Here is a 15,081-nt window from a genome sequence, read left to right on the forward strand (position 1 = left end):
TGAGGGAGGGGGGAGAGAGAGAGCGAGAGAGAGGTATGGCCTTCCAGGGAGCAGGAACAGCTTAAGCTGGCTGGACTGAGAAGAATGTCCCCATAAGGGAGCTATGCCTGAAATAAGGGGTGTAGCCGTAGCTGGACGGGAGAGTGAGGGAGGAGGAAAATCTTGGCCGAAACCGGTAGCAAAAAGGGGCGGCACAAGCGTTGACTGGCTGTGCGGCTGGGACCAGGGCTGGGTGGAGGCGGGGCGGGAAAAGGAGGGGCGTGGCCGGGGTCGGAGGGCGGAGTCCCGAGGAGAGACGGCCGGGGAGGCTGCGGTGAGGGAGGTGGGCGGGGAGGCGGGATGGGCGGTGAAGAAGCCCGGCCCCGCAGAGGAGGCGGGCTGAGACGTGACGGAGACAAGAAGGGGCCGGAAGGGGGTGGCCGCCGGTCCGGCCCCGCCCCGGGGCCGCCTCCCCGCGGGTTCCGTTGGCCGGGGCGGCAGCTGAAGCTGTGGCGGCGGTGGCCGCGGGGTGGGCGTAAGATGGCGACAACGGCGGCGGGAGCCCTGGGTCTGCTGTGGGGCTGGCTGTGGAGCGAGCGCTTCTGGCTGCCCCAGAACGTGAGCTGGGCCGACCTCGAGGGGCCAGGCGACGGCTACGGCTACCCGCGGGCCCGGCACATCCTCTCGGTGTTCCCGCTGGCGGCGGGCGTGTTCTCCGTGAGGCTGCTCTTCGAGCGGTGAGAGCCCGCGGGCGAGCGGCGCGAAGGGCTGTGGGCGCGGGCTGGTGAAGCCGGCCCGGGGGGAGAGGCGGAGGTCGAGGACCGGAAGACGAACTGCAGGGGAAGCCCGGAAGCAGGGGGCTGGGAGAGCCTGGGCCGCGCGCGGGATGCTCCGAGGGTGGCCGAGGTGGTCGTGGAGCCTAGGTAAAGACAAGGAGTTTGGGGCTTGGACATTGAAAGAGTGAGAGTCGAAGGGGACACTGGACCCATTCAATTTGAGAGCCCGGGGTGGGTGTCTCATAGGCCTCTCCCCAACCTCCAAGGATTCTGCAGACCAAGAAACAGGTTGAGTGTGAGCTGCGACCGAGAACCCGAGGCGGGAAACAAGAAAGGGCTGCCAGAACCAGAACTAGTTGGGGGCATGGAAGCTGAAGGGTCGGCGCAAGAGCCAGACGTTCCAAGCCGAAGGATTGGGTTCATGGGAAGATAAGATTTGTGAGGGCACTTTAGTTCCAGAGAGTTGAGGGGCACAGGATTAGTTAGGCCCTAAGCCTTGGTTCGTCACACCGCATGGACGCGCGCGCGCGCGTGTGTGTGTGTGTGTGTGTGTGTTTCAATAAAATTCTGCCAGAGCCCGTAAGAGAGTAGAAATCTGGTAGGGATAGGGTGTGGTGGAGCCTGAGGCTTCCAGAGTATGGAAAGGTGTCAAATTAGTTGCAGAACAGGCCTTGGAGGCCTGAAATGGAAGGAGGAGTGGTCATGTTGAAAGGATGGAGAGCCTTAAGGCGGATGAGACAACAGCTGTATTGAGACAACAGCTGTATTGAGCCAGCTTCTAAGTGACCGTGTGTTCTTGACAAAAAGTGTTTTCACTTTTCATTGAGTGAGCGGCTCCTGTCTGCTGTCTAAGATAAAAGATATTCATTGACGACTTGTGGTGATTTTACAATGTGGACTTATAGCTGTGAGTGATTTTGATCGAGTCTACTCATACCCCGGGAAAGGTGACTTCTTTCTGCATAGGTCTCAGGTAATGAGGATGGCACTTTGACATCTTTTGTTCCTTTGGCCTATAGAGCAGGAATGCCCTTTCCAGGACGGGACTATATTGCAGATAGACTACTCTGTTACTGTCTGAAAATCTAATATTATCTGTTTTGGATTACTTCTTTGATTTGCCTACTACTTCTGACACAGAAATCTTTCAAAATATATGTTATATGTTTCCCACCATTCATCCATTATTTAACAGTGTTTATGTATTGTCGTCAAAGTGCTGTGCCAGAAGTTTAAGTATAGTCATTGTATTAAGTATTCCTGGGGTGGAGGCACAAACCGCTTGTCCCTCTTAGGAGTAACCTAGGTCCAGGTACTCTCCACCTTCGCATCTGTATATGAGAGCTAAAAAAAAGAGAAAGACAGTATAATGACTGAAAAGGAATATATACAATTCAGGAGAGAAAAAAAAAGTTCATTGTCCTAGGAAAAGATTCTCTGCTTTTCATATAAATATATACTAATATGGAAATTTCCCCAAGTTAGTGGTAAGAGGAACTAGCTTGTTGCTTCTAAACACTCATTTTATATAAGCTTGCATATATATATCTTCAGATTTCCCAGGAGTGCCCCCAGGTGACTGTGAAGACAGACATATCCCCTGGCACAGCCACTGGAAAGGATCCTTTTTACCTGTGGGAATTCTATCTGAATGTTTCTGTGGTGCTCCAGTGTCAGGGGAGAAGGGGTGGATGGGAATACTGATGTGAAAGCATTCTAGCATGATATTCCTTGGCTAGTAAGGACAGGTACCTTGTTCATGTCATGTTTGACCTTAGGAAAGTTTAAGCCTAGAAGCAGTCTTGCTACTTTGTTTCTCTTTAAGACCTACCACTTTAGTTAGCAGTAGAAATTACAGCTGGATTACGAGTTCTTCTCTTACTGTGCTGGACTTCCGTAAAGGTAATGGAAGCCACTTTTCGAGTATAGAAAAAGATATATCAGAAATATTGGTTCAGTTATTCTCTTTACTACATTTTCTCCTTTCTCAAATCCTAACTAGTTTCTAAAAGTGATTCATATAATAATCATAAACTGTTAAGAGCTAGAACTCCAACCTCCATTTATATAAATAGTAAACTAAGGCTTAGAAACATTTTGCAGCTTTTCAGAGGCTGCATACTCACCTGGGGGAGGAGGTAGAACCAAGATCCAGAGTGTTTTCCCCAGCCCCATTCTCTTTCCACTGTATGATGTGGACACTTTTCATATTCCTTAAAACTCCCTTTCAAGAGTTAAGATTTAGGGCTTCCCTGGTGGCGCAGTGGTTGAGAATCTGCCTGCCAATGCAGGGGACATGGGTTCGAGCCCTGGTCTGGGAAGATCCCACATGCCGCGAGCAACTAGGCCCATGAGCCACAATTACTGAGCCTGCGCGTCTGGAGCCTGTGCTCCGCAAAAAGAGAGGCCGCGATAGTGAGAGGCCAGCGCACTGCGATGAAGAGTGGCCCCCGCTTGCCGCAACTGGAGAAAGCCCTCGCACAGAAACGAAGACCCAACACAGCCATAAATAAATAAATAAATAAAATTTAAAAAAAAAGAGTTAAGATTTAACCTGCCATTCCTACTATTCTAGGATTTGGAGAACAAATCCATGTACATCTTATTCTTGGTTATTTAATATAATGTATTTGACCTGAAATTTGCATTTTTTGTTTCAAATTGTTCTGCATATATTAATGTCTTACACTATGCCCTTTGATAAATTATCTCTGTGTTGTTTTAAGAATATCCTAAAGAAAAAATACAGAGTTTACAGTTTATCCTTACTTTCTCTTTCTTCTCATCAACCACACCAAGCATTTGTTTATTTTATTATTATTATTTTATAATTTTATTTATTTATTTATTTATGGCTGCGTTGGGTCTTCCTTGTTGCGTGCAGGCTTCCTCTAGTTGCAGTGAGTGGGGGCTACTCTTGGTTGGGGTGCGCTGACTTCTCAATGCGGTGGCTTCTCGTTGCGGAGCACGGGCTCTAGGCATGCGGGCTTCGGTAGTTGTGGCACGTGGGCTCAGTAGTTGTGGCTTGAGGGCTCTAGAGCGCAGGCTCAGTAGTTGTGGCGCACGGGCTTAGTTGCTCCGCGGCATGTGGGAGCTTCCTGGGCCAGAGCTTAAACCCGTGTCCCCTGCATTGGCAGGCGGATTCTTAACCACTGCGCCACGAGGGAAGTCCCCATTTTATTCTTTAAGTTCCCACATCCCTGGAGAACTGTAGCCTCATCTGATAGGGACGATTTGAAAAGCCACCTGACCATATATTAATGTGTCTAGCTATTTCGCTAAAGAACTGCAGATAGGAGATTATTACCTACCGAAGAATAGAGGCTTTTTCCTTTGTGGGCCTCTGCTAAGTGGTTGCATTATGGTGGCCTGCACCTTGCAAAATACCTTAGATGTGGCATGTGGTCAGTAAATTCTGATTGAATGTTTGAGAAGGGTCCACCCTCGTCTACTCAGATGCCCAGAGGAGTAACCGGAATCTAGATCTTCAACATGAAATAGATGTTTGGCTTGACTGAGAGAGACAAAACTATAATTCCTTTGTTTCTGTTAAATTTCACCATACTATATTTGCATGCTGTGCACCTTTCTGCAGTTTTTTCTTTTTCCCCACCCCCCATGCACACACTCATGCTACCCTATACCCTATCAAAAGAGAGATAAGAAACTCTTCCACCTTTTCTTGAAAACTTCTTTTAGGGCTTCCCTGGTGGCGCAGTGGTTAGGAATCCGCCTGCCAATGCAGGGGACACGGGTTCGTGCCCCGGTCCGGGAAGAGCCCACATGCCGCGGAGCGGCTAGGCCCGTGAGCCACAACTACTGAGCCTGCGCGTCTGGAGCCTGTGCTCTGCAACGGGAGAGGCCGCGACAGTGAGAGGCCCGCGCACCGCGATGAAGAGTGGCCCCCGCTCGCCACAACTGGAGAAAGCCCTTGCACAGAAACTAAGACCCAACACATCCAAAAGTAAATAAATAAATAAATTTATAAAAAATAAAAAAATAAACTTAATATTACACTGATGATTGAGACCTGAGGGAATGAATAGTCCAAGCTAGGTCTGCCGTGTCTTACTTAAATTGGATCTTAAAGATAAAATTGTTTGAAATTTAATATCTAGTCCCTGAGCACTTATTCCTTGGGATCAAGTATGAGCTTGAGACTTAATATTGATATCATCAGAGCTACGTAGGCTCATCTATTTTGAATATGGTATTGCAATAGGAGCTTTATGTTGCCAGGAGAAAATTGTTTTGTGAATTATACAGGAGATAGATTAGTGCTCTCCTTGCTGCTCATTCATTATTCCAGTCCCCTCTTCTCTCCTGTTACTTCCAAGGCAACCTCACTGGCATGTCTAAGGAACTTTCTCAGTACCATCCTCTGGCACAGGGGACTAACAGACTCACTTACTGGCCTATCTTGTAACTAGAAACAAGAGCAGTGACTCATTTTTTTGTGCACATTTCTTAACCACTCATTTCATCTTCCTCTTGTAAACCTTGCTACCTCTGCTGCATGCTGCCTTTTTTTTTTTTTCCTGTTCTTCCCCACTTCTGCCAAGTGGAGGAAGAAGAACCTTTTTCCTCTTCCTGACAGACCTGCTGCCTTCCTTCTAGGTCCATGTCATGTCACAACATTGTGACCCAGTATTAGTAGGTCCTCCAGACTGGAGAGAGGCGTTGGGAGGAATGGTCATAGCTGCTGACTAGGTTGTAAGGGAGATTGCCCATTCCACTACATCCCTGAAGGTATTCTGTTGGGCCTTATTGAATTGTAAATCACAGAATTGTCAGGTTTGCAGATCCAGCAGAGTGAGATTGAAAAAGATGGTCACATGGCTCTGCCCTTATCTAAGAACCCACCTCTTACTAAGCTCCAGATGATCAGAAGCCTTATGTGTCCCTCCTCTCTCCTGGAAAAATTTCCCCAGCCCTTTCTGTGCAGTGGGTGTTGATGCTCTGCAGACAACCCTGAATACTGTCATGACTGAGGTCAGGTTCCTGGCTTACCCCTGGAGACAATATATTTCTCACAGAAAAGAAACATGTCAGATATTTTTGCTTTAGCCACTTCCTGATTCAGAAAACTAGGGTCTCCTAGCTGGGTAAAGAGGAAATTAATGGGGAGAAGAGGAGGCATCAAGTGAACTCTGTACCCTCCTTATAGAGTGGGGAGGGGGAGATGTACCTATTTTGGCTTCCTCACCAGAGGTAGTTTTAGGCAGATAAAGCTGCTTTCTAAAGAATTCACTGAGTTATGGGCTCTTTGTGGTCGAATCCACTCCTACTTTATCTTTGGGGAAGTTAATTGAGGTGTTGCTGCAAAAGGAGTTAACCATAGTCACTTCTAACTAAAAAAAAAAATCTGAAACTAGTTTTCCTAGATGCAAAGGCAGTTTTCCTAGATATGAACTCTCTCTGAATTATCTAGTACTGTGGTTTCCAGTATAGGAACCACTAGCTAGTACAGTAGCTACTAGCTTTTGGGGATTTCAGCTGTGACTGGTCAGCATTGAGATGTGTTCTAAGTGTAGAATACACACCGGATTTTGAAGACTTAATGCAGGAAAAAAAAATGTAAACTATCTCAATTTTTAACATTGATTACATATTGACATGATAGTATTTTGGATATATCGGGTTAAACAAAGTATGTTATCAAAATTAATTTCACCTGTTTCTTTTTTACTTGTTTTAAAGTGCCTATCAGAAAATTTAAAATTACATATGTGGCTCACATTATTTCTATTGAGCGGTGCTGATGATAGTGATTCAAATAAGTATTAATAACCAAGAAGAGAATTTTAATGTAGATTCACATTTGATTTATTTTTTATTTTTTTAAATTTATTTTAAAGTATGTTTTTAAAAAATATTTATTTATTTAATTTTTTTTTGTCTGCATCAGTCTTAGTTGCGGCCTCCAGGATCTTTCGTTGTGGTGCACGGACTTCTCTCTAGTTGTAGTGTGTGGGTTTTCTCTCTCTAGTTGTGGCGCGGGGGCTCCAGAGCACATGGGCTCTGTGGTTTGTGGCATGCCAGCTCTCTAGTTGAGGCACGCACGCTCAGTAGTTGTGGCACACTGGCTTAGTTGCCCCGTAGCATGTGGGATCTTAGTTCCCCGACCAGGATCGAACCCGCGTCCTCTGCATTGGAAGGCGATTCTTTACCACTGGACCACCAGGGAAGTCCCTGATTTTGTTTTTAAGCACCAGAAGGTGATTAGTCCTGAGTATATTGGACCAGGTTTTAAACAGTGGGGCTTTCTAAAAAATTATAGTAATAATGGGATTTTTAAAATGTAAATCATTTTCTGAATGATTTAAATGACTAGTTATAGTCTATTTTGAGTAACTGTCGATTAACAGTGCCTTCTAGCCAAGTATTGCTCTGGAGTTTTTTTCTTCTGCATATATTTCCTCAGTCGAGTAGTTAATGATGTGTAAACAAATAAGTTTGTCAAGTAGTTCATTGTACATGAGGTGCTACACAACCCTGATAAGGCAATGAGAATAATCAAACTATTGTATTCTTCTCAAAACTATGGAGTTTCTTAAAAAGGGTATATATCTTGTAGTCTTTAGTTCTGGGGTAGTGTCAGCATTTGTAAGAAGTCTCAATTATAGGCACAAAGGGTCTCTAAATCAGATTGTTGTGGTTGTGTTTAATACTTCTTGGGGAAATCTACAGTTATAGACTGAAATTAGTTAACTTGAATTTCTACTGATTCTCTGGAAGTCATTGACCTCCTACATGTAGCTGGTAGGTTATCTGATGACCCAGGAGGACAGGTGGCCACATTTCCTTGAAACACTTTACCTTTTAGTTGAGAATTAAGTTTTTACCCATTTGTTCATCTGTTCATTCTTAAACAATTATTTATTGGGAGCTTAGTATATGCCAGATATCAAACTAAGTGCCAAGGGTAAAAAAGTAAGTCATGGTGTCTACCTGCAGGAAGAGAGCAAGAAAACCAGTGGTTAAAATAGAGTGTAATGAATGTATGCACAAGGTTAAGTCATGGGAATTTGGAAGAGGTGGATTCGGTTCCTTTTAACAGTTATTAACTGAAATACAGGCTTAATGTCCCACTAACAAACACTTGTTTCTTGAGTTATGAAGGATGGTAAAAACTTCTTAAGAAAGAGCTTTTTGTTAACCTTTTTCTCTAATCCACCTCTTATTCAACATGCATGCATTTGTGTTCCTACTTTAAGCAAATGCATTAAGTAGTATAATTACTCACCCATTTAAAAGATAAATATGTTTAATGAAAGAAATGTATGTAGGTAGTTGGAGGAGTTCTTAAACAATGAGAGTCTTAGGGACCTCCAACTGTTCTCCAGCCATACTTTGAGAACTGCTGCTACTTGCTGCTCTATAGCAAGTAAAATATTCATTAGCTACTGTATAATAAAGCTACAACTTAGTCTTAAATTAGTTTGTGTCTGTGAAGCATTTTAATATACTTATATACTCTAAGTAATTCTTATTATCTCACGACTTACTTCTCTCATAATAAGGTAAGGTGTAAGCAGAATGCTGATCCTTCTTTCTCATCACAGTACCAAGTAGGTTCATCAGATTGCACAGTTATTAGTCATCTTAATTCTTTAAGGCCCTCTTATAGGTCTAAGTGAAGATAACAAATTGGCCAATTAAAAAAAAATAGTCCTTAAAAAAACCTGCAAAGATTACTTGCGCACCGACCATGCAAGAAATGTTGGATTTGGTGGTATAAGGTGTCCTTGAGAAGTGCAGTACCTCGTACACAGCAAGCATATATGTGTACAACAAATGTGTATAACACATTTGCTTGTACATAGCAAATCCTGTCCTCTTAAGAATTTACTCAGAAAAATACACTGATGTGCATGCATATGTATAGGGAATATACAAAATAATATATGGTTGGGAGTCAACAGCACATAAGTGAATAAATAGTATAATTTAGTAATTCTTGAATCTTTTGTTCTCAGCATTTTTTTTTTTTACTCTTAAAAATTATTGAGGATCCCAAGGAGTTTTTGTAGATGTAGGTTACATATACCTCTCAATTTTTTCATATTTGAAATTGAAATCGAGACATTTAAGAAATGTATTTATTATTTCATTAAAAATAACAAAAATAGGACTTCCCTGGTGGCGCAGTGGTTAAGAATCTGCCTGCCAATGCAGGAGACACGGGTTTGATCCCTGGTCCAGGAAGATCCCACATGCTGCGGAGCAACTAAGCCCATGCGCCACAATTACTGAAGCCCACGTGCCTAGAGCCCGTGCTCCGCAACAAGAAAAGCCACTGCAATGAGAAGCCCGCGCACCGCAAGGAAGAGTAGCCGCCACTCGCTGCTACTAGAGAAAGCCCGCGCGCAGCAACAAAGACCCAAGCAGCCAAAAATAAATTAAAAAAAAAAAAAAGCCTATTACGTGTTAACATAAATAACATTTTTGAAAGATAATTTTCTAAACAAAAAAATATTTAGAGGAAAACATTGATTTTATATTTTTGCAGATCTCTTTAATGTCTGGCTTAGTAGAAGATAGGTGGATTCTCCTTGCCAGCTTCTACATTCAACCCCTTGTGATATGTTGTTTTGGTTGAAGTGTATAAATAAAAGCTGGCTTTACACAGATATGTTATTGGAAGGGGGAAGTATTTTATCTGTGATACTACACCAAAACACAAGGAGTAGTTTCTTAGAGGTTGGTTAGAATCTGAAACCATATCAATGAGCTTTCCACTCATGTTAAAATCCACTGGTCTGTCTTACACTTTGAATGGACATCATGTATTGGTCACTTGAAAAATACTAGTTCACTAAGTTATACAGATATCCTAAGTGCCAATACATTTCATTACACAGTATTAAAAAATCATATAGTTAATCTCACTGTAACAATCTCATCAGAAAAACCTTGAAGTATTGGGACGTTGTCAAGCTCAAAGGCAGATATATGGTCTCTAAACTTCTTCTTTTTTTTTTTTAATAAATTTATTTATTTATTTATTTATTTATGGCTGTGTTGGGTCTTCGTTTCTGTGCGAGGGCTTTCTCCAGCTGTGGCGAGCAGGGGCCACTCTTCATTGTGGTGCGCGGGCCTCTCACTGTTGCGGCCTCTCTTGTTGCGGAGCACAGGCTCCAGACGTGCAGGCTCAGTAGTTGTGGCTCACGGGCTTAGTTGCTCCGTGGCATGTGGGATCTTCCCAGACCAGGGCTCGAACCCGTGTCCCCTGCATTGGCAGGCAGATTCTCAACCACTGCACCACCAGGGAAGCCCCGGTCTCTAAACTTCTAATTTTCACTTGAAAGCTTGAATTTTATCAATGGCAAGAGTGTTTGTTTTTTGAAATGACAGGCTTATTTCATTCATTTTTAAGAAAATGTCTCTGAAATACCCAGTTCCTGAATAACCGTAGTTTGTCTGTCAGTCATTCTTTTGGGTAAAAATGGTGTTCTTTGTAAAAAGTGATTTTAGTTCAGCATACAACTCAATCAGTCAAACAAGTGCATTTCTTTGAGACAACCGTATCCGTTGGTATGCAATAAAAGTGCTTTCTGTGTACTTCCCATTTTATCACAGAATACTTTTTAAGAATGTACTCAAGGGTTGGCATTTAATAAAATTAATCATTTGTATTGCTTCATCAAGGACATTCTTTAGTGAAACTGGCTTTGTTGTTGTTGTTGTTGTTGTTAAGTAAGAGGCTATAGCAAGAAAGAATACAGTAACTACTACTGCAGTTTGGTGCCGCTGCCCTGATTTGTGCTCAGCTTCCATAAATTTATCCACCATTGCTTTTTTTGCATCATTATTGTAAATATCAACACCATAATAAAGGCAAATGTCTTAATATTATTACGAATAGTTTTGACTTTATGAGCCCCCAGTGAGTATCTTAGGGATGCTCTGGGGTCTGTGGACCATACAGACCCTCTGCCGTTATTGAATGAGATCACCCAGGGTTGAGTGTGTAGAGTAAGGTAAGAATCTGCATAGAACCCTGAGGAAACACTGTGTTTTAGGAAAAGGCAGAGGAAAAAGAAACCCAAAAGAAGATAAGAAGTATGACAGCCATAGAGTATTTGATAATATCAGTAGTTAGCATTTAATAAGTACTTACTTTGTCCCAGGCACTGCTCTAAGTACTAAACATTGAATCTTCATAGTAACTTTATGAAGTAGGTAGATACTGTGGTTATCCTCATTTTACAGATGAGAAAACTGAAGCAAGGAGAAAGTTAAGTAACTTGTCCAAGGTAACCCAACTAGCAGTGCACACCAAGAAGTCTAGTTCTTCTGCCAGAAAGATAGAGGGAGAAAACTAGGAAGAGTGTGACAGAAAGGAAGCTAAGAGGAAAGAGCATTTCAAGGGGGAGAACATGCTCAATAATGTCAAATGGCACTAAGTGGTCAGGTAAGATGCAGGCGTGAAAGGCATCCATTTGATTTCACAATAAGGAGATCATTGATGACTTTGGCAAGAGCAGCTTCAGTGAAGTATAGGGTCAGAAGCCAGATGAGAGAGAGAGGAAGGTTGAGGAATGAGTGGGAGTTAGAAGAGAAGTCATGAGAAGAGGACTTTTTCAAGAACTTTAGTTGTGAGGTGGGTGAGAGCCAGAGGGTGTGAGGGACAGGAAGCACTGTTTTAACCTGGGAAAACTTGAGCATGTTCAAGGTCTGATGAGAAGAAACAAGTAGAGAATGAAGCCAAAGGTAATAGAAAAAAATAGGAATAAATAGAATGAAATTTCTAATCAGGAAGAGAATGGATATAAAGCACAGGGATATTAGTTTTAGATAAAGTGGTTCTGATGCAGGAAGTGAAGACATTCCCTTCTCTTCTTAGTGGAGATTCTTGAGAGTCTTAGCTATTTCCACTTCTTTCTTCCTCCCCTTTATATCTTTTCACTGCTATAACTCATTACTATCTTTTAGAGTCTCCATTTTATTGGAATTTCTTTGGTGAAGGTTACCACCGGTCTCCAAATTGCCAAATCCATTGGATACTGAAATCCTTGTCTTACTTGATCTCTACCTCATTTGATACAACTCCACCTCTGACATTCCTGTCCCCTAAATTCACCTTTTATGTTGGTGTTTCCCAGTATTCTGACCTTGGCTCTCTTTTTAGTTTATATTCCTTTCTTATGTAGTCACATCCACCCTCACAATTTTAGCTACCACCTATATTCTCATTCTCTCATTCTCTTTTTTTCTCTTTTTTCTTTCTCATACCTTTTTGTCTGTGTGTGTATGTATCTTAGGCCCTTTTTCCAAGCTTATTTGCCTACTAGACTGTTACATTTCAATGTTCCATGGGTACTTCAAATTCAGCATGCACACAACTCATCTTTCACTCCCAAATTGCTTTTCTTATCTTATTCTCTACTTGGTTGAGACTCCATAATCAACTTAGTTTCCCAATCCGGAAACATAGAAGGCACCCTTGATTTTTCCTTTTCTTTTGCCTCCTACATCTATCCGGTCACCAAGTTCTATTGGTTTCACTTTCTCACCATCAATTGAATCTAACCTTGCCTTTCCATTTCTATAGCCTTACTTAGTTCAGTGCTTTATTACTTATAGCATGGATTTTTTACAATAACCTAAAGCCTTTCAGTGACTCTCCATTAACTACAGGATAAAGTTCAAGCTTAGCATAACATGCAAGGTACCTGTGACCTGGCCCCTAACTACTTGTATAGTTCTTTCCCCTGTCATTGTCACCACCTCCATTCCCGATTTGTACATTGCATACTTCTCTAAGCCCTTTCTTATCTCTTTGCTTTAGTACATGCTGTTCCCTTTGCCTGAGTGTCCTTTTTATTTTTTAAATTTTTTTTAACTTTTAAAAACATTTATTTATTTTTTAACATCTTTATTGGAGTATAACTGCTTTATAGTGTTGTGTTAGTTTCTGCTGTGCAACAAAGTGAATCAGCTATATACATAAGTATATCCCTATATCCCCTCCCTCTTGCATCTCCCTCCCACCCTCCTTATCCCACCACTCTAGGTGGTCGCAAAGCACCAAGCTGATCTCCCTGTGCTATGCAGCTACTTCCCACTAGCTATCTATTTTACATTTGGTAGTGTATATATGTCAGTGCTACTCTCTCACTTCGTCCCAACTTACACTTCCCCCTCCCCGTGTCCTCAAGTCCATTCTCTATGTCCGTGTCTTTATTCCTGTCCTGCCCTTAGGTTCATCAGAACCTTTTTTTTTTTTAGATTCCATATATATGTGTTAGCATACAGTATTTGTTTTTCTCTTTCTGACTTACTTCACTCTGTGTGACAGACTCTAGGTCCATCCACCTCACTACAAATAACTCAATTTCATTTCTTTTTATGGCTGAGTAATATTCCATTGTATGTATATGCCCCATCTTCTTTGTCCATTCATCTGTCAATGGACACTTAGGTTGCTTCCATGTCCTGGCTATTGTAAATATTGCTGCAGTGAACATTGTAGTACATGACTCTTTTTGAATTACGGTTTTCTCAGGGTATATGACCCATTGCTGGGTCATATGGTAGTTCTATTTTTAGTTGTTTAAGGAACCTCCATACTGTTCTTCATAGTGACTGTATCAATTTACATTCCCACCAACAGTGCAAGAGGGTTCCCTTTTCTCCACACCCTCTCCAGCATTTATTGTTTGTAGATTTTTTTGATGATGGCCATTCTGACTGGTGTGAGGTGATACCTCACTGTAGCTTTGATTTGCATTTCTCTAATGTTTAGTGATGTTGAGCATCTTTTCATGTGTTTGTTGCCAATCTGTATATCTTCTTTGGAGAAGTGTCTATTAAGGTCTTCTGTCCATTTTTGGATTGGGTTGTTTGTTCTTTAGAGAAATATCTATTTAGGTCTTCTGCCCATTTTTGGATTGGGTTGTTTGTTTTTTTGATATTGAGCCGCATGAGCCGCTTGTATATTTTGGAGATTAATCCTTTGTCAGTTGCTTCATTTGCAAATATTTTCTCCCATCCTGAGGGCTGTCTTTTCGTCTTTTTTATGGTTTTCTTTGCTGTGCAAAAGCTTTTAAGTTTCATTAGATCCCATTTGTTTATTTTTGTTTTTATTTCCATTTCTCTAGGAGGTGGGTCAAAAATGATCTTGCTGTGATTTATGTCATAGAGTGTTCTGCCTATGTTTTCCTCTAAGAGTTTTATAGTATCTGGCCTTACTTACATTTAGGTCATTAATCCATTTTCAGTTTATTTTTGTATACGGTGTTAGGGAGTGTTCTAATTTCATTCTTTTACATGTAGCTGTCCAGTTTTCCCAGCACCACTTATTGAAGAGGCTGTCTTTTCTCCATTGTATTCTCTTGCCTCCTTTATCAAAGATAAGGTGACCATATGTGCGTGGATTTATCTCTGGGCTTTCTATCCTGTTCCATTGATCCATATTTCTGTTTTTGTGCCAGTACCATACTGTCTTGATTACTATAGCTTTGTAGTATAGTCTGAAGTCAGGGAGCCTGATTCCTCCAGCTCTGTTTTTCTTTCGGGGTCTTTTGTGTTTCCATACAAATTGTGAAATTTTTTGTTCTAGTTCTGTGAAAAATGCCATTGGTATTTTGATAGGGATTGCACTGAATCTGTGGGTTGCTTTGGGTAGCATAGTCATTTTCACAATGTTGATTCTTCCAATCCAAGAACATGGTATATCTCTCCACCTGTTTGTATCATCTTTAATTTCTTTCATCAGTGTCTTATAGTTTTCTGCATACAGGTCTTTTGTCTCCTAGGTAGGTTTATTCCTCGGTATTTTATTCTTTTTGTTGTAGTGGTAAATGGGAGTGTTTCTTTAATTTCTCTTTCAGATTTTTCATCTTTAGTGTATAGGAATGCAAGAGATTTCTGTGCATTAATTTTGTATCCTGCTACTCTACCAAATTCATTGATTAGCTCTAGTAGTTTTCTGGTAGCATCTTTAGGATTCTCTGTGAATAGTATCATGTCATATGCAAACAGTGACAGTTTTACTTCTTCTTTTCCAATTTGGATTCCTTTTATTTCCTTTTCTTCTCTTATTGCTGTGGCTAAAACTTCCAAAACTGTTGAATAATAGTGGTGAGAGTGGGCAACCTTGACTTGTTCCTGATCTTAGAGGAAATGCTTTCAGTTTTTCACCATTGAGAACGATGTTGGCTGTGGGTTTGTCAATATATGGCCTTTATTATGTTGAGGTAGGTTCCCTCTATGCCCACTTTCTAGGGAGTTTTTATCATAAATGGGTGTTGAATTTTGTCAAAAGCTTTTCCTGCATCTATTGAGATGATCATATGGTTTTTATCCTCCAATTTGTTAA

The 15,081-nt window shown here is 41.6% G+C and overlaps 1 protein-coding gene across 2 annotated transcripts in view; it reads left to right on the top strand.

The window, feature by feature from the left end:
- Window positions 1-393: 393 nt before the first annotated feature.
- The window catches only part of CERS5 (ceramide synthase 5), a 35,088-nt gene continuing 20,400 nt past the window's right edge, over window positions 394-15,081 (top strand). Inside the window, exon 1 of one of the 2 annotated variants that reach the window (XM_007179343.2) lies at window positions 394-716. In XM_007179343.2, the coding sequence (XP_007179405.1) occupies window positions 520-716 (197 nt within the window). In that variant the 5' untranslated portion in view covers window positions 394-519. The remainder of the gene's footprint in view (window positions 717-15,081) is intronic. The other variant, XM_007179342.2, reaches the window with a different exon arrangement.

The sequence above is a fragment of the Balaenoptera acutorostrata genome, chromosome 11 (assembly GCF_949987535.1).
Source record: "Balaenoptera acutorostrata chromosome 11, mBalAcu1.1, whole genome shotgun sequence".
Lineage (NCBI taxonomy): Eukaryota > Metazoa > Chordata > Mammalia > Artiodactyla > Balaenopteridae > Balaenoptera > Balaenoptera acutorostrata.